The sequence below is a fragment of the Ambystoma mexicanum genome, chromosome 6p (genome assembly GCF_040938575.1).
Source record: "Ambystoma mexicanum isolate Mex_15411 chromosome 6p, UKY_AmexF1_1, whole genome shotgun sequence".
NCBI classification, from domain to species: Eukaryota; Metazoa; Chordata; class Amphibia; order Caudata; family Ambystomatidae; genus Ambystoma; species Ambystoma mexicanum.
The window spans coordinates 1,529,423,245-1,529,444,023 of record NC_090935.1 but is presented as its reverse complement, the minus strand read 5'-3'; the positions used below and the strand labels follow the sequence as shown (position 1 = coordinate 1,529,444,023).

Here is a 20,779-nt window from a genome sequence, read left to right as displayed (position 1 = left end):
AAGAGTTCGTGTACACAAACAATATGAAAAACATTCATACATTAAATCATTACAGAATCGGGTTTAATCTCATAATCAGCAGATAATTACTAAGCACGCTGAACCAAGTGGTCACCAGGCCACCCCTTGAAATCATTACCGACCCTTATTTGTGACCTTAGTGGGACAAGATATTGGGATGGAATGCTGGACTCGTTTCCACAACCTCGCAGCAATGACTGCCCCGCAATTTATATGCCTTAAGAAAGACGGTAGAGAGTCAAAATACGTGTTGGCTGAGCTCTAACAATACATATATCATCACAAATGGTTTTGAAGACTGCTTCATTACGACAACAGTTACTTATTGAATAACCCGGAGCTGAGGTGAACAGGGCTGGCTCTCCTATTCAAAACTTAACACTTGAAGAAGGAAGAGCACCTTCACAAAAGAACCCCATCACCAACAACAGGGTGATCTGTTCAAAGTATTAGATGAAGCACAGTGATCTACCCATTCTACCGCCCTGCAATTACTTGATAATCGTGTACTCTGTTGGGGCATGCCGCATAGCTTTCACTGGGAAGAAATATTTTGCTTGCTGCTACAGCCTGAAGTGCTTTACTGAATGACACCAAACCTGCACGAGAAGCATCAGCAAGGATCTAAAGGATGCTTTTGCAAATCTGTACTGTGTTTTATTTTTTTGAAAGTGTGGAAGCGCACGTACAAAAAATAGTGAGATAACTTTTCTGCTGTGGGGAGTGGCACATAAAATTGTGATATAAGTTTATTGCATGTACAATGGGCCTGGCCCTCGGCAAGGACGAATGCCTACTTTGATTTACTTATTGGGGCATGCGGCATGGCAGAATCTGTAGGTTTAAATGGGAAAAGAAATCAGCTTGTGGCTGCAGCCAGGAGTGCTGGACAAGATTGCAGAAAATTTGTGCAAGGACATCAACAAGGACCTGATAGGATGCTTTTGGAAATCGGTCCTCTGTTTTACTTTTTTCAAATTGTCGAAACGTAAGTACACAAAATAGTGATATGACTTTTCTGCTGTGGGCAGAGGGCCTGGCCTTTGGCAAAGACAAATGTCTACTCTGATGTGCCTATTGGGGTATGCTCTGCTAATAACGGCTCACATAAGTATGCATTGCAAAAAAAATGTTTGTTAAAGGAGGTTTATGGTTCTTTCATATATGTTAAAAGAGGAATTATTAGTGACTTGTATACAGTGATGTAACATTATGAAACATTTTCACTTATAAAAACCTATTCAATGGACAGAAAATACTCAGTTAAAGGGACGTTACAGTTAAGATGTACCCCACCCTTAGGATTCCTCTGCCCCAGCAGTTAGCTAGTGGCCTCCCACCTTGGGATCCTTTAGCACTTCTCTCCTGGGCTCCCATGCGCACTTGTCCACCCGTACTGCCCCTTTTATTTATGGACTTCTCCCACTGCACAATGCAAATGTTCTTTTATAGGAGCACTATGTACATTTTGTTGGTATAAGTATAGGAAATTTAGATGCAAAAGATTTGTAGAACATTGTTATGTAGCAGTTGGTGGGTTGAAGTTTAATATGTTGATTGGTGGATATGTGTGTGAATGATTTAAACCCGCAATGAGGTAGTGTTACGAACAGAACAGTAAAAAGAGTAGATGGGCTGTTTTGTGTGTTGGTGTGCATGTGCAATTCAGGTTTTCTAATAAGACATGGGCTTGACAGGGGAATGTGGAGACTGTGGACAGTTTTAAATGGGAATGGATTATAGTGTTTATTGTATACTAGAGGGAAGAATTTCAGACAGAAATTTGTTTCTGTGCTTTTTTCTTTTTCTCTTGTATACAGTTGTCCTTTATTTCGATTAGCATAGTAGAAAATGCTAATGGCAATGTTGTGGAGGGAATTGAGGAAAGGGGCAACAACCGTGCCTATGGAGAGGGACAGTTGTACAGGTATAGATGTTGCACATGTGTTAATCTAAGTTAGAGGGCAGGGTTTCTCATACTCCTTGATTACATCTTCAAAAGTACTTCGAAATTGCTCCCCCTCTGCAGAGTGGTGTGTTGCAACATATACAGAGTACTGTTGTTTTTTGAAGGATATGGATGAACAGCCTCTTTTATTGCTTGGAAGTAAGCTGGTGGGATTTTGTGTCCCACAGAAGAGTAGGCTGTGTGTTTACAGCATATGTTGAAGAAGATGAGGTAGAGGAAGACAGCCTACTAGTTCCTAAGAAAAGAATAGCCTTTCTGAGAGCATTGCAGTGGTTGGATTTGGTGTGGCTCGCATGGAGGTGGTCCCTTAGGAGTGCTGTCCAGGTAGTCCGCGACCAAGTACACTTAGTGCATTTCACTTTGGTAGCTTTAGCCTTTGGTACATTTCCAACAGTGGTAAAGAACTGCCAAACCCATGATTCTGTCTGGGTGCTAGAGGTAGTCACTTCTACCTAATCTTCCCGGTCTTATTGATTGTCTTTTGAAGTATTGCACTTCTTTGATTGTGTAGGTCCGCCAGCTGATGGTGGTGGTGGCTCTTGGGGAGGAGGGATGGCAATAGCTGATGCCATTTTTCAGATAAATAGCAGTTTTTCTAATACTCTCCCAAGTATGTGCTGTATGCTAGATTGTTAATGGATAATGAGTAAGAATAGGTGTAGAATCTGTGCAAGGGTACATTTTGAGCTTCAACGTTCCTAGTTGAGCTGAAAAATGCAGTTCCGAACTGTTCATGCCATGCGGACGTGTTCACGGACACATGATCATGCCGCACGTGATCTTTCTGAAAAGACTGCGATGAAGTCTGACGTTCACAAATGACAAACACAAAAACAGTGGAAAAAGTTGCAAAAAGTGTATAGAAGTGTTAGGGTACACTGGTAAAAACCCATGAAATTCACTGAAAAAACATGGTTAAAGGGACGTTATGGTTAAGTTGCACTAACATTCCCTACCCGGCAAAACTTCTAGAAACCTATGTATATAAACTAACCAAGAACACGTAGAAAAACACCACGTGCTAGACCAAGCTCAAGTCGGTTTCAGACCAGCAAGAGGAATGGAAACAGTACTACTATCAATCTGGGATGACCTCAAAACTAACGCAGACTCAAACACTACCTCAGCCCTTATTCTGCTCGACCTCTCCGCAGCTTTTGACATAGTGAGCCACGACACCCTGACCAAAAGACTAGAAGACATAGGCATAACAGACACAGCCCTTCTCTGGCCCAAATCATTCCTAGCAGAAAGAAGAGAAACCGTATGGATTAAACCATTCAAATCCACTCCACAAGTTAATGTCTGTGGAGTACCACAAGGATCCTCACTATCTCCACTATATTTCAACATCTACCAGACTCCGGTCATCACCATCTTCAAAAAATACATTACATGCTACAACTACGCAGATGATACTCAAATCATCCACAAAATCAAAGACACCGATGCCGATCATTCAACCCTAATCGACTGCCTGAAAGAAGTCTTCATTTGGATGAATGCCAACAACCTGAAAATCAACCCAGGAAAGACAGAAATCATGATCGTATCCAAAGATCAAAAGAACGAAACCACCATCCCGTGGCCTATGGAAATGGGAAACGCACCAACACCATCGAAGGTAGTAAAAAATCTGTGAGTCCTAATGAACAACACCCTAACCTTAGAACCATAAATAAATGCAACAGTGAAGAATTTTTTTTTCCTCCTCCTCACGGCAAGAAGAATTCTACCTTTCCTCCCCTTCACGCACAAAACACTCACTATCGTCGCCCTAATCATGTCAATAATCGACTATGCAAACAGCCTCTACCTCGGAATACCAGAACACCTCCTGAAGAAACTGCAACGGATCCAAAATGCAGCAGCAAGACTACTCCTCAAACTATCCAGAAGAGACCACATCACCCCAGCCCTAAAAGCACAACACTGGCTCCCAGATAAACATTGCATCACCTTCAAAACAATGTGCATAACGCACAGGGAAATCAGTGGACAAGGAGCAGAATTCCTACAAAAGAAAATAACAATCTACAAACCGACAAGACCCCTCCGATCAAGCAACGAAGTCCACCTGGAAATCAAATCATACCTTAAGAAAAAACTTGGAGACACCTCCTTCTGCCACTTAGCCGGAAAAACTTGGAACAACATCCCAAAAGAAATAAGAAACACGGAAGATCACCTAAAATTCAGGAAATCACTAAACACCTGGCTCTTCAACACCACTGACCCAAACTGAAAACCGAAACAGAAAAAAGGATGACTAAACTGGAAAGGACATGGACAGCCCTAGAAATAACGGGGAAGCTCCCACGGCACCTGGACGGGCGACACCAGATAGACTGGAACTCAGGCGACACGCACGGAGACCGAGTCAACTACCCCACCCGCCCCTTAGTTACCACCAGGTACCACAGTGTTGTGGAATTGCTGAGATATTGGCAATTAGCACACAACCTGACTTGTTGACATTGGCAGGTGCACTGGCCACAGGAGTATGAAGGGAGGACAGGTGGGGCTATGAGAGAGCCTGGTAGAGGCGTGGACAAGAGAAGTAAGGAACCTTGAATGTCAAAGGGACCCAGATAAGGACAAACGCATTAGGGGAGACTACACAAGCCCAGTGCCTCAATTCAGGATAAAGATGCCAACTAACCAACTCCACTAACAATTTCCCCTCTGCATACACCTCTCACATTCCAAACCAACACAACCAAAGCCTACAGCACAACAAACCGCACAAACTTCACTACACTGCAACAACAAAACAAAAAAGACACATAGACTCGCACAACAGTACACGAAGACTACTGGCCGCAAACACCCCAGGCCCAGCCAGCGGACCCAACCGGGTTGAGGCCGCCAACAGCACATCACTGCTCTCTTGCACTTTTCCTGCTTCCTCCCACTAACCCAAACTCCCCCCCTCTTTCAGAGCCACCAGAGCGCCAGGGGACCACTCCGGTGGTGATTGTGCGCGATACAAATGTCCTTTAACATTAACATTAACTAATAAAAACCTATGAACTTCAATGAAAAAACATTATTAAAGGGATGTTATTGTTACAAGTAAAACAGAAAACCCCCAGAAATGTGCCAGTTATGGTGAGCTAAGCAATCATAACTTGCACCGCCACTGTGCACTACTAACACTGACACCAAGTATGTGAAGGTCGAGATTAGAGGGCCCACTGGACGAGTAATGCAGAGTACGATGAGGGGCCAAATGAAAAGTGACTAGAGCAATGTAGAAGGCTTGTGAGAGCAGAACATGTGGGAGGGGAATGCACCACTGAGGCTGAGAGAAGCTAGCAGAGGAAAGCCAGTCAAGAGAAGTCCAAACTGCGGTGAGAGAGGTCCATGGATGGATACCTGTAACCAGGGTAAAAGGACAGAAAAGGTTCAAGGAAACCATAGAGAGTGAATGACACGCCATCACAGGAGTATATGGATGACGATGAATAGTCTATTTCTCATTCTCATACTATCATATGACAAGCCTATCAAAGATTATTTAGTTAAATGTGGTATTTTTTTTAATCTAAACGATACCTGTTCAAGTAAAAGTATTTCACAGCAGTTTTCATTTGCATCATAAATGTGATCTTCCATTGGAGCAGGACGATAATCATAGAACACTTTGATGATCTATGGACAAAACTTTCAATGTTTGAATTCCTTCATATCTCCTAGATGTGGAATTCTCCACAAAAGATGTCAATTTTTCTGGTCATAAGTAAAACATAAAATGAAACACATTTATAAAAGTGAATCCTTTATACAAGGCAAAACATGCTGGATACTCAATGGGAATGGGTTCATGAATTACAGATAACTCTTACACATACTGAATGGGAGAACGTCTGGATTTATCTTTGTATCGATCTAAGTGCATTCTTCATAAGTGTTTTGGATGCTTGATAAACACAAATGTCTGCACCACCTGGTTGGTATTTTATAAAATGTATTACTTGAATGCGACCACGTCAGACCTTTTTTAGAAGAAGTTTGGAAGTTCTTCTGGTAAAAGATAGTTCGAACATTATGGTTCTACATTTTTCACCTTAAAATCTACGATTTCTTGTTTGCACAAAGATTTTTATGGTTCGAGACCAATAGCTGTCAATTGAGTATGAGTTTTAATTGGAAGGATACAAAACTATCAGTACATACTTGCTGGCCATGGATGTGTATTACTCGGCTGCAATAGAGCTTCTTAATATTAATAGAAATCAGATTTCTCATACCGAGTTTTGGATTTCTTTAAGAAACTCAACCCTGCTTGCCACTCTCTCCATTGTGAAATGTATGTCCTGCAGTAAGAACATTTCTAACTCATCTTTTTAAATGAAAATCAGATTGATAACTTGCTTATTTTTTCTGTGATAGAATTTATAACTGTTTGTTTATACTAGAAAATGTTACTATATTTTTTCTATATCATCTGAGGTCGAATCACATTTAATTTCCTTGTTACATTAATTGTACTTATTTGTTATAGATCGGCTTTGCTTTATTTTGTTTGGGTACGTATTGAACTAAAAGCCGATTTAAAAATAAATGTGGACAAAGAAATATAGATAATGAGCAAGGTTTTTCGCCACCACAGGTTGCAACTCCCAGGTGATGTTATTTAAATGCATAATTCCTGAAATCAGCTGGTGCAGCGTAAGCTTTACGACCAACCGAGTACCCCCTTATACGTTTTTCTGAACCTCTTTTTGATGGACTTCAAATGATTTGCATTGAGCACATTTGCAGTGTGATAAAATGCAAGAGCATATATTAACGGAGCCATTTGTCTTTGCCAGGTCCCAGTTGCACATTGCTTCCGGCAGCCGGGACATTACAAGAAAAAGTTCTGCAGCGTTTGCAGGAAGCACCTGGAAGGGAGCACGGCCTTGCGCTGTGAAGGTAAGCTTTCATAATAATCATAATAATTTTCAGTGTAATCCTGGAAGGAATGAGCCATGGCTGTTGTGATCGGTGAATCATGTTCTGTATCCTAACCATCACGCAATCACCTAATCAATTATCTAGAAGTACATAAGGAAATTATAAATGTTATAGTTTCTACCACAGGAAAGGTAGGTTAACGGTTTGCAACGAAGTTCCTGCTTCAATCTTCAACATTCAAAGTCCTTTTGCAGGAGTGTCAACCCAAATTAATCCGGAAATTGGCATTCCATGCACATTTGACTGAAAATTAGACTTTTGCCACAGGCTAATATAGCTGCAGTGGTGGTGCTTTCATTTCATACCAGAATCGTCTTCATTGTTAGTTGTCACCAGTGGCGCCAGAAAGCAGATTCAGTGTGTGTTGATTGAATCTATAGATGGGATAGAAAAAAAAGACAAGCGTGATGAAGAAAGAGGCAAAGTTATATTTATTGAAAATGGAACAAATACTTACACAAGAAGCGCTCTACAAATGGCTTATTGATGACGGCTGCGCTCCCATTGCTGGATACTTTACAAACCATACAAAGGAAACATGTAAATAATCTGATATGAAATCTATTTGCCCTGAGAAAGCACCTTACACATGAAACGTGTCGGCGGCAAGCAATTCTGATGGGTTACATAATACCTTCAATATGTGTAAATTGGTCCACAAATGACAGAATGCTAAATATATTTGCATTTGGCTCGTGAGTTCAGTGGTAGCATCGACTCTTGAGTCCGATGAACCATAACCTCTTATTTAACAGCACATGGTAAAGTCCCTCACAAAGTTCCAATCCAGCAACAGGTAAGAACTTCACATTTTTTTGACGAGGGCGCAGTGCACTTTTCCCCTGTTTTGTGATTTTCTTTTTTTGATTGAGAGAAATGATGTTTCCAAGTTGCTCACAGGTTTTGGAGTTTCCAAATGTTTTTTTTCAAATGTAAATACTTTTATACTCCACCGATTACCACTGTGGCAGTCAGAATTGTCAAGGCTGTTCTGTCGGTTAGCGAAATATGCCTCTGCCTGGGGAAGCCAGTGAAGTCTGAGAAAGAGAGGAGTAGAGGTGGGTGAAGCAGAAGGGAAAAGTGTTGAACAGCTGTAAACTGAAATTGAATTAGTGATGAAGCATAGGATAAGTAGGAAAAGAGAGGTGCTTTTATTAAGATTGCTTACTGGTAGACTTGCGCTTTGTCCGAGGATGGAGGGGTAACCGATTCTGGGGAGCAACCATTATGTGGTTGTGTGGCTAGCTCTATATGTGCTCACGCGTTCCAGTGAAGCATGGCGGTTGCTTGGATGCATGAAGGGATAATGCAGCCAAATCCAACCACAAGAGGTTAATGCTGAGACTGTGTCGCCTGGGCTATCATGCAGGACAGTGTCAAGAGGTGCCCGAGTAGAAATGCGAGCCTAGTAACGTGAGCAAGGGAAAGTATGAGAAGGAGGGGCCACTGTATCAGTAGGGGTGTGGGAGTGGTCTGAGAATGAACCTATGATGGAGTGAGGAAATGGTCCAAATCTGCCTGGAATGTGAAAAGAGAAGGGAACTTACTTTAGGCTAAAATATCCTACTCAACTACTTCTGAGCACTTCCAGACAAAGTAGCTGGACACAAAAGAGCAAAAGGTAAGATGCTACCCCCTCCCATGCTTAAGCAAACACATGTGAGGATTGTAAGATGCTACCCCCTCCCATGCTTAGGCAAACACATGTGAGGATTGTAAGATGCTACCCCCTCCCATGCTTAGGCAAACACATGTGAGGATTGTAAGATGCTACCCCCTCCCATGCTTAGGCAAACACATTTGAGGATTGTAAGATGCTACCCCCTCCCATGCTTAGGCAAACACATGTGAGGATTGTAAGATGCTACCCCCTCCCATGCTTAGGCAAACACATGTGAGGATTGCACTTCTGAAATGTAAGATGTAGCACATGACACGCACCGGTTGGCTGTTCTGGGTGCCCTCAGACCAATTTGGGTACTGCCATCCTACGCAAAAAGGAGGTTTTCACAAAGCGGCAGTAAAGAAAGGGAAACTCAGTGCTACTAAAGGGTGTACACTCTGGTCAGGGGCCCAAGGGCCTATAACAAGGAATGCCCCCAAATGCCCTGTTGTATAGATGGTATAGCTGGATAACTCTTAGGACAATTTCATGTGAGGATGTGCTATTGTTTGTTCGTTCCCAGCGGAGTGCTGGCCTGTGTGCATGCTCTCAAGGCAACCTAAACATTAGTTAAGATATGCTTTTGAGGTTCAAGTGGTTCTGTGAAGTCAGTTTGCTTCTGAAGCTGAAACTAGCCTCCTCTGGGAAAACTCTTCATACCCCACACCTTCCCTCAACGCCCTTCCTAAGATGCAGATGCTGCCTTGTGTGAAAGGTTAGCAGTAGCATCCACCCCACGCCTGCACAAAGGGATGCAGGGGAACCTGCAGTTGACATAAACACATTAGAGTGTTGAAGAGGATTCAGGTTAATTTGGGTAGGATACAGAGATCACTCAAAAAGAAATGGGGACATTTTAGAATAGGAAGGAAACAAGGGGAGACAAACACCAGGCAGTGTCCAGCAGTTTTGTACTTTAGCTTGCTTATCATATGTTATATTAAACTTTATTCTGTAAGGGTGTGGGAGGACATGCTTTTGGGAAAAGACTTTTATTTCAAATCAAAAGAAAGAAGGAATCCTAACTATGCCTAACTCTAGGAGGGATTTCCTTGCCTCAACAAAAAGTAAGGAGCTGTCAGAATGTCTGTAACTAAAACGTCAACTGTCCCAAATCTTATTTCTATCCCTCACACTTATAAATGAATAACACTGGATAGGTCTCTTCTGAGTTCAGAAGAATTACTCACTTCTTCTTGACGAACACAGTTCACAAATAGGGGTAATGTCTCCCTTTCCCTGGCCTTTTCCAGGCTTATATTTACAGTTCCACAAACTAGGGGACTGACTTCCGTCCCTTGGCCTTTCTCAGGCTTGTATTTACAGTTCTACAAAGTAGGGGGAATGTCTCCCTCCCCCTAGACTTTCTCATGCCCCTGGTGTGCCCCTCTAGTGACTCACTTGGACAGACCTTTTATTCAACCTTACCAGTTACTGCGATGAAGAAGAGGGCTTGTTGGAGAACTTTGTCCTCATAAACGTTTGGGTCCTTGACCCGTGGGTATGCTTGACTGATTCTTCCCAGTATCCCTTGCGCTCACCCCTGCCAGGAATACTGTCTCTCCTCCAGAGGGTCCTTGACTCTGCTTTCAGGCCTTCTTACCTTTCAGTCCCAGACCCCTTAACATTGGTTTCTCTTTTCCAGGTCCTTGGCCCCTTCACATTGTCTTCTCAGGTCCCAGACGCCTCTTTCTGTGTTTCTCTCTCTCAGGTCCCAGACCCCTGTATATTGTCTTCTCGGGTCTCGGACCCGTTTCTGTGTTTCTCTCTCTTGGGTCCCATATTCCCTTTACGTTGGCTTCTGTAGTGCCCTTGAGGTCCCTCAGCCACCCTTTACCTTCTGTATGGGCTCCTGGTCTCTCACCTCATTCTCTGGCTTCCTCGTGTCGTTCAACGATTCTTCTATGCAATTTCCAGCTCACGCTTTGCTGTATGTGGCTCCCCAGCCATCGTTTCCTGTATTCATCTACTCATAAATACGACAAGACAACTATTCTATACAACGTCCAGTTACCCGTCAAGGATTAACGGGACTGCTACACTGAGAATCAATGCAGCCCTTTAGGATCACTTACCGGCATTAACAGACGGTTTGGCCTGGATTTGCCTCCTTGTATTAAAGACAAGTGCTTGAGGACTTTTACTTTGCTTTATTTTCCCCTGGGACTCTACTTCCAAGATCTCACACAGCTACGTCAATATCAACTTGTCAAGCTCCTTTTTGATACCACCACGAATTGGGCACAGGGTGCTCTTCTGCAGTGACCCATACGCTCCCCTGAAGAAGTTCCTAACACCAACTCCAAACATTATAGGAATGAAACCTGTAGGGTAATTACAGATACTAATGTCAAGTATCAAGTAGAGTATAAGAACTGTGTAAGAGGTGCACTGTAGGTACTTCTGGACAAAGGCATCAACAATAGAGAATAATAGATTTATTTTTCACCAAAGTTCTCTGTTTTTGTATATTGTGTGGTTTTATGTACTAAAGAATCAAGGTCTAAATAACCCTGAAGTGGTTCATATGTATATATTTGTATATTCAATGTGGTTGTAGTATCTAGAAGAGATACAACTATATTGCACATTTTGCACATTGTCAGCTCGTTGGTGATTAGCACTAAGCACTTTTTGAAGCACTGGTCACTTAATGAGTTTTTATGTGTTTGTTTTTAAGACCATTTCTTATTAAATTAAATTGTATCTATTTTTAATGAATAACTATTGAAGTCTGGTTGTATTTTCCATGAACTTCATCTTGACATTGCTCAAATTGTCTTGAAAGCGTGATAATCCCAGAATTTTCCAGTGAATTGTGAGTCCAAACCAATTAGAGGCGAAGGAGCTTCTCTTGTTTTTATTTAAGAAGTGTCAGGTTTGCTCCTTAGAAGCCCCCACACATACCTGATTTCCCTCTAGGTGTTTAGAGCCCGGTCCTCTGTCCTTTTCCAAGCAGGAAGGGACGCCGTCTCTCCTTCCGACCCGTCCCGGTCAGTAGCTGCAGGTCCAGCACTTCAGTCTGCATGGTGCTTGCCTTGCTTGCGGTGCCTCCAGGGAGTGACTAACAATGTTGTTAGTCCCTCTTCTCTTATTTAAGTTCCATGGAAGACAAAAGCTAGACTGCTCAATGCAAGGGTCTAGTGAGTTCTTTCTAGTGCAGAGCATCTTCCTCGTCTCAGTAATAGGTCAGTGGAGTCAGTCTGATCTTCCTCGTCCCAGTACTAGTGGTACTATTGCTATAGCAAAAATACACAGGGAACTTGTATGATCAGAGGAAGGAAAAGAAGGTGAGGGAAGAAAGGTGGGTGAGTGTGCACTATACCACGTTAACCCATGATGTCCTCCCTGAATACCAGAGGTGGAATCCCTCACCATCATATCCACCTGCTCAGTACCACCCGAGGGGGACTATCGGTTAGAAGCCTCACCTCCCTGGCTTCATGGGAAGGGTCACCCCCTCGAGGAGAAGGCACAACACCACAGGATTCATCACAATTCCTAAAGTACTACACTCTGATGGGCGTGGCTGTGTAGTGCTCAATGACCATATAGTAATGCACCTATCTGGGTTTCTGGTAGGCGGTAGTCTGAAAGCCACCATAAATTGCTTTCCAATGACGGAGTAATTACAACATTTGGGAACAGTCCAAAGGCTGTCCAATAGTAATATTAATAGGCTTCAGACAGGAGCTTTGTGTGGAGTTGTGTGAGGGTAAGTCTGTGACTAGTTTTCGGTCTGTGAATGAGTGAAATGGAGAAGAGGGCCAATGGGAAGTTAGCTAAGGCTGCGCAAGAGACATTTGTGGGAGTGCCCTAGTACCCAGAGGCTTGTTTGTTTGTTCTCTATGTGCTACAAGACTAAGTAGCTGGACACAACACTGCAAATTCTGTCTGGCTGCTTGGACCCATATCGAAGCAAATGATGACATGAGGTTTTTCCTTGTAATCCTGAACATGTAGCATGGAATGCCTACATGATTTCTGTGTTCCCCCTTATCTGTGTGATTTCCCTGAGAAGACCGATTCCTTACATGTGGAATTGGTGTGTATGTGTATATACACACACGCACGCGCGCGTCCATTCACCTTTTGGGCTTTTTTGGTCTCCAGCCACAGCGTGGTGCAACAGAACGCACTGACGCGGATAGAAGTACATGTTTTTGTGGTGGGCAGAGCAAGCTGAATGCAACGGCTTTGGTCTGGTGCTGGGAAATGTGTTTTGCAGAAATGCATTTTTGGCTGGGTGGGGGGGGGGTTTAACGACAGATATCGGATTTTAAGTACAGTTCAACAATTATCTAATCTCCGCCAAAAAATGAATACATCCCTAAATGATACAATATTTTGGGGAGTTTTAACCCTGACATCGCTGTACTAGGCATGGAAAGACTGTGATTTCAGAGAAAATCTATGCCATGTGCTTATTCCTTCGTTCGTTAAAGCTTTATTTCGACAAACGTGTCATAAAAGCAGAGCTTACAAGACATTTTTAAAAACACAATTGAACCCTAAGTAACAAAAAGCCTATGATACTTAAATTAAATAAAACAGTTAAACGTACATTCGACATGGATAAAAAGCTAAAAGGAGACATTATCATAACACACTATAGATTTATCACAATCGTTAAAAATAATCTATCCGTTAAACCAACCAAGAATACACAATATGATAAAAAATGATTCAAGATCTCAAGGGCATTGTTCTTTTGCATAGAGGTAGTGCATCTCACTCGGCTACTCAGCATTTAGGGCCTTTACATGGCAGAGAGTGCCATAGGACATCCTGGGTGGAATACATCTCATTCTCCGTCTCCATGCCCTGAGTAAATAATTGCCCACACAATGGGTAGCGAAAGGATCCTTGGCAGCGAAACACATTAGGCCTCATTAGGAGGTTGGCGGTAGCTTTGACGGTTTTACCGGCAAGGCTACCTCCAAACTCGCATCCGGGTCCGGCACCTGCGAATGGGCAATTACCGGGCTATTCCGGCCCAGCCGGACCCGGTAATTGCCGTCTTGCGCCGTTAGTAACAGTCCCAGTGCTACCATCATGTTCTGCTCGCGGGTGCCAGTACGGCTACCAGGTCAGACCTGGTGGCTGCAAGGGCACCCGCAAGCAGAACTCCTAGTATGGCGGTATGGTAGCAACGGTGACAGAAGTGATACCGGTGCCATTGTTGCCTTACCGCCATACTTGTAATGAGGCCCATTTCCTCAGTGACAGTTCTTACTACACAAAGATTAAATTAAGGTTTTAACAGACTTCCGGCCTTATTACGAATTTGGCGGTAAGTGGTAAAGTTCGAAGTAACTCTGTTACCGCCAACTTTACCACTATGCCAAACTACAAGTTTGGGCCTGAAGTGGAGGATTTGCCTCCAGGAAAGCCCTGGAGGTAAATCTTCCAACTCACCACCGAAAAATAAGCAGAATCGCCGGAATTGCCGCAGCAGTAATTTCCCCAGTGGTAATTCCACCAAAAAAGACTCATGTAGTCCTATGGAAAATTGGGATTTACACCACCACCGCCACTTGCAATCCGGCGTTAATCCCGCCAGACCAAGTAGCGGTAACGGTAATTAAGTTTGGTGTTATCTGGGTGGATTTACTGCCCAGATACCAACAAACTCATAACTAGACCCAACGTTCTTCTAAGATTACTGTAGCAAGGGCAGAATAGCACGAAATGGGGTAAATCCTCATGGCATTCTGTACAAAAGTGGCAAATGGCTGCTGAGCAGAGTTCCTTTTATTTTTGGCAGCTGCCAGGGAAAGAATATCCAACGGGTCTTTAAGAACAAGGCTCTCATCTGTTTAGGCTGCATGAGATCTAGATAACCTTCGATGCCCAAGGACTGTTTAAGCTGCCAATAGCCAGTAAATTGGGTAGTGAGGATCATCCTCACCTGCAGTTTTTCTTCCATCTTCAAATTAATATGGTTTTCAGTACAGACTTTAGTCCAACTACCCATTAGCTATGGGTCTGTCTATATATCAAGAGTCCCATAGAATGTAATTTACTCTTCAAATTATTAAACCACAGTAATTTTGAAGCTCCACTCTTGAGACTGCATATCTACAACTGCTTGTCCAAATCTAAAGAGGACATCATTGGACCACAGCCTGACCCAATAAAAAATTGGTTTAGCTTTGCAAAGATTAGCTGTACACTGCAGATCAAGCTGGAGGGTAACAGGAAGGTTTGGTGCAATAGAGGGTAAGCCTAAAAGGATTAAAAAAAATCTCTTCTCACAAGTGACATGCCTGAGATATTCGGCTACCCCCATAGCTCTATAGCTCTGCAGCATAGAGGGCTTGCCTGTCTGGCCTGCAAACTATATGGCTCAATGGCCACCTTCAAAATACTGCCTCTGTGCTCTCTCGTGAACTTTGTAAGTGCACCACTATATCTGGCTATCACAACCATTGATTTGTCAATTTCCACACTCCAAGAGCCATCATCTTAAATTATGACCCTTAGGTAATCATAAGTAGCAACCTGCCCAATTCTACCATCAGGGTGACTGAGTTTAATTTTCAGTAGCTTTTTCACTCTTCATTCCCTGAAAACCATGGACTTGGTTTCATGACTGTTGATGGATATGCCATGTTCATAGCAAAAACTAGAACATATCTCCAGCTGGTGATGCAACCCATGTGGTGTCAAAGAACGAAGGACTACATCATCTGCGAACATTAAGATTGGAATTTTATCACCAGCTAAGGTGAGAGCATAGGTTGGGCATTCCTGCAACTTGACAACCACCCCATTGATAAATATACAATGGAGAGGGGGCCAGGACACAGCCCTGACATACTCCCATCTCTATGCACACCCTGTTTGAAATGGCTCCATCAAGCCCACATCTGATCACAGCACTATTATTAGTGTACAGGGACTTGATCGCAGTAAGCAGTTCCAAGGGAATTCCCAAGTTCGCCATGGTAGACCACAATCTTGCCTCGGTACTGTGTCAAAAACTGTTTTAAGGTCTATGAAAATAGCATAAACCGGAATTTTACAAGCAAGTACATCATAGTTCTCATAGAACAAGCAAAGTCTCAAACACTGATTCACAGTACTGATTCCCCTCTGGAAACCAGTCTGGAGGTGGCTCAGTACCCCGACCATTCAATTCTCAAAGTGCATGAGAATGTTTTTTGCTAAAATCTTCTCCCCAGCATCAAGAAGGGAGATGGGTCTATAATTATTCGGAAGATCCTGATCTCCCTTCTTGAAAATAGGTACGATAATTGCCTCCGTCCAAGAATGGGGGTCCTTGCTTATGAATGAAACAACATTAAATAACTTTGTCAGATATGACACCCATATTGTCGGTTCATCAATATAAAGGTCAACTGGAATCACATCTGGGCTGGGAGCCTTTCCCTTCTTTTGTCTCAAAAGTGACATTTTAACATCCGCCTCAGATAAGATGAAAGGTGGGAAGGGAACCCCTGCTCGAAACTCACCAATATCCCCAGAATCAATTAATCTTGTCTCTTTATATAAGTTCTCCAAGTGGTTAACCCATACCACCTCTGGTATGGCCCCCTCCAGGTATCTACTCTGGTGTTCTCATCTGTCATTGCCTCTAGCATCTAGCATTACCTCTTCTCTCTCAACCAGTGAATTACCTTACTGACGAAGCTCTCCCTTGATTCATATTTGTTTTTATCCAACTTAGGTACACCAAGCAAATAGAACCGGGCCTCTTGGGTCCACTTATAGTTAGAGAATCATTTACAATCTTGTCTCTTGTTACTTAAAGGGACAGTTGAGAAATAATATTCCTAGGAGGGTTTCTGTTCTCATACGCCTTGACTACTTGGGAAATGTCAGCTTCCCTCCCCCCTTCTCCCATATGACTCAAGGTGGGCTCCCTAGTTGGGGTAATTCTACTCTTGGCAACATTTGATACAGGTGCCCTCTAACAAATCTTCAAATTCACTGCTTCCTTAAATTCGAATTTTAAACTATTAATCACATCAATAAGAGCTTGGTTATCTGATTTCAGTTTCAACACCACCGAGCCTAAGTGACCACATTTTGAACAAAAATCAACAATCCTCCCTGTCTGAGCACATTCTTTGCTGCCCTCCTTCGGGTCCGTTACTCTGTCCTTAGAATTGGGTATACAGTTCAGTCCCTTAGGACCAGGAAAAATTACTGCATTCATGCTATATAATGTACTTAGAGCATCATACATATTGGAATTTGGATTATTTAACACAAGGACAGGTGAGAGAGTAACCGAATCCAAGGGCTCTGGTTCACCAGGGACTGCATTGACCATACTTGGAGCAGATATATGTTGTCTTCCGTACCCACATTCAAGTCTACTGGAATGTTATAACTTTTCCCTTCCATTTGGGCTGAGTTGTTGGGTACTCCGTAACCTGCCAGGATTTTTCTCACATCAGCCAGAGTCAGCAGTGAGGCTTTGGGGGTTGCTAAACTCTTGTGAGCTCATTTCTTCATGTCTCCAAGAGAAATAGCAGACTTAGTTTGAGGGGATTGTGTCCTTCGATGTATTCCACATCTATGATAGGTAATGTCCACAGCTGTGCTGCTTCGGAACATTTTCAGCAGAGGGTGTCCTGCGTCAATGACATCGATCTGTTGTCCCTGAAGGGCCTCCGTCGAGGGTCAACGTCACCGGATGTAATATATGGGATGCACAGCGCCCGTAGCCTCAGTTACGTTTTTTCTGCAAACGTGTTTGCTTTGGAATCTCGGAGTGCTTGATTCTTCTCTTGGAAAGCGATGTCTTTGTCTTCTTCTACTACCCCAAAGTCAGGCTTTAAAAAATGTCAGGACTGTGATTCGAAGATGTCCATCACAGACCCGCACAACATCTGCCTCTGGTGCCGCAGCGAAAGCCACACCACCGACGACTGCGAGGATTGCCAGTCCCTGACGTCTAAGGCCTTGTGGGAACGTAAGAAGAAATAGACGGTAGGTAGGACGTCTAAGCCCCATAAATCGAAATCCGCTGGGCTTTCGACCGATGACTCGAGGGGCGACTCACCGAGTCGGCGAAAATCCAGGGGTTATCAGTCTAGGAGTGGTTCCTGCCATTCCTCTGCCTCGTCGAGGCATTCTAGGAAGTGCGTCACCCGTCGCCTTCCCCGTCCTAGTGGGAGGAGGACTCCGCCAGACGGTTAATTTGTCCCACCAAGTCTTCGTCGCCGGCCGAATGGGATTCATTCCGCCAGCAGATGTTAGCGATTTTTCAGTTGCAAGGCACAGTTCCGTCGGCGCCTTCGAAAGAAGCCAGCAAGGTATGGGCTTGGTCCACCACTCGCACGCCTTCGGGCTCGGGCGGTCGGCGCGATCATCGGGAGCCGTCGAGGTCCTGCTCGGACAAGGGAGATCGCAATAGCCGGGCCAGATCCAGGTCCCGGTCATCGACACCATCAAGACCGTCGGAACCTGTGAAGCCTTCGAAGAAGGCGTCAACGCCATCAGCGCCGTGTCCGAGGTGCTCGCTCGGGGCTCTGCCCTCAAAGAAGTTGTCGACACCGTCGGCGCCTCGGTCGATGTCGACGCCGATTCCCTCGGCGCCCTCAACACCGTTTTTGGAGGATTTGCCGGAGGTGCCACTAAGGGCTATGGAACCTCTGAGGAAGGCTGTCAGTAAGTCTGTGAGGCCTGTTTTTATCCCTATTCTGTTCCTCCTCCTAGATTGGACTTTTTCCAAACTTTACAGGATATTTCAGAGGTTGAGGAACTGTCTGATGAGGGGATGGCTGTGCCTCCTGATGTCCATGATGACCTTTTGTCTGGGCATAGTCAGATGGAGCAAGTCCGTCAGTCCTTGCTTGACGCTAGTGGCCTTGACACCTCTCCAGAGGTGGAGTTTGGCCGACCTGAGCCTGGGGCGCATGCAGATTCCTCTTATCGGCATCTCATGTCAAGGGTGATGGAATACTTGGGGTGGTCTGCTCCACCTGTTGATTTTGCTCAGGATGATTTGAAGGACATCCTGGATCAAGGTCCGCCCACTGACCCGGTGTTGCTGTTTCACATGGCTTTGCAAAGGAGGGTGGCGTTGGCTTGGACTGCTCCGGAGAGTCTTCAGGCAGTTAATAAGTCGCTTCCGAAAAAAATACCACCCATCCAGTAGTGACCCCTGCTGCTTATCAACGCAACCTACTCCGGAGAGTTTGGTGGTGCAGTCGGCTACGGCCTCCTCAAAGCAGGCTGCGTACCCTACCATCTCTCCCCGATAGGGACGATAAGCGCTTTGATGGTTGGGTGAAGAAGGTGTTTTCGGCTGGGTGTATGGCGTTGAAGGTGGCCAACTCCACTTGTGCCTTAGCAAGATTTACACACACTCTGTGGAACTGTGCGTCTTTGGTGGCTGAACATATTCCCGTATGGGAGGAACGGTATGGTTTTCTAGCCCTCGTGCAAGACGGCAAGGATGCCATGTGCGAGTCCGTTCAGTCGGGTTTGGCCACGGCAGACTGTGTCAGCCTTTCCATGGCTGCGAGCACTGTGATACGCAAGTTTGCGTGGTTGCGGAAGTCGGGGTTTGCTCCTGATGTGCAATCCCGTCTTCTGAACATGCCCTTTGATGGTGTTCATCTGTTTGGCAGCAAGACTGACGAGAGCCTTGAGAGGTTGCAGACCTCCAAAGCTGCAGCAAAGTCTTTGAGCGCTGCAGTTCGTCAACCTCTGCCTTTTCGGCCTAGGGGACAGCAATGGAAGGGAGGTTCCTTTCGGTACTACTCTTCCTTTGGTAGATTGAGAGGAGCTGCCAGTCAAAGGGGCCACCGTAGGAGTACCAGGGGTGGAAAGCAAGATACTCGGGGTGCCACAGCCGCTCGGGCAGTCGCGTCTGCTCAGTCATGAGGCCATGTCCCATGGTTTGCCAGTTGGGGGCAGACTTGCGCAGCATCTTGGAGAATGGCGGGCCATTACTTCAGATGTGTGGGTTCTGGGGATCATAGCCCATGGCTACTATCTTCCCTTCCGGCAGAGGCCTCACGACAATCCACCGGGGAAGCTCTCTTTGAAGTGTCCGGATCCGCTCCTTGCGCAGGAAATCCTGTCCCTGTTGGAGAAAGGCACCATAGAACTGGTGCCTGTAGCAGAGAGGAACAAGGGATGGTATTCACCTTATTCTTTGATTCCGAAAAAAGACAGGGGATTGAGACCCATTATGGACTTGCGTTGGTTGTACAAGCTCCTCAGGAAGGACAAGTTCAAGATGGTAACTCTTTCTCAAGTCCTCCAGGCCCTTCAACTTCAGGATTGGTTGGTGTCTCTAGACCTCAAGGATGCTTACTTTCATGTGCTGATTCATTCTAAGCACATCAAGTACCTAAGGTTCACGGTTGGCGACTCGCACTTTCAGTTTCGGGTCCTGCCGTTAGGATTGACCTCTGCCCTGAGGGTCTTCATCAAGCTGATGGTGGTGGTGGCAGCATATCTCAGGAAAGGGGGGATTCACGTCTACCCCTACGTGGATGATTGGTTGATCAGGGGGCGCTCTATCAAGCAAGCCCTGGATCATCTGTCCATCACCTGCCACTCCCTTCACAAGCTGGGCTTCTCCCTCAATTTATTTAAAGAAGTCACATTTGCCACCTACCCAGCGGCTCCAATACATTGGAGCAGTGCTCAACACATCCCTGGGGCAGTGCTCGCGTCCCCAGGTGAGGGCTCATCACATTCTGCAGATGGTGGACAAGTTTCAACGTGCCCAGAGTCTCCCCGCGTTTGAATTCTTGAGGTTGCTCTGCCTCATGGCATCCTGCATTTTCCTGGTGCCAGAGGCCAGGCTGCGGATGAGATCCCTGCAGTGGGCTCTCAAGATGCAGTGGTCGCAGTTCTCTGGCAGGATGTGTGATCCCGTTCAGATTCCGACCTCGGTCGCCCAGGATCTTCTATGGTGGCCAACGAAGGCAATCTGATGAAGGGAGCACCATTTTGGCAACCATGGCCGGAGGTGACGATCGTGTCAGACGCATCCCTCAGAGGTTGGGGCGCTCATGCCAACGAGTTGACAGCCAGTGGACGTTGGTTCCCCATCGGACTCCAGACTCCACATCATTCTGTTAGAGCTGAGGGCCGTCAGGCTACCCCGGAAGGCTTTTCTGCCGTCTGTGCAGGGGAAGAATGTCCTGATTATGACGGACAATACAGTG

At 44.9% G+C, this 20,779-nt stretch overlaps 1 protein-coding gene across 3 annotated transcripts in view; it reads left to right on the top strand.

Moving 5' to 3' along the window:
* The window catches only part of DGKQ (diacylglycerol kinase theta), a 1,656,676-nt gene that overhangs the window by 567,753 nt on the left and 1,068,144 nt on the right, over positions 1–20,779 (top strand). For all 3 annotated transcript variants that reach the window (XM_069626394.1, XM_069626396.1, XM_069626395.1), the window contains exon 3: positions 6,808–6,910. In XM_069626394.1, the coding sequence (XP_069482495.1) occupies positions 6,808–6,910 (103 nt within the window). The remainder of the gene's footprint in view (positions 1–6,807; positions 6,911–20,779) is intronic.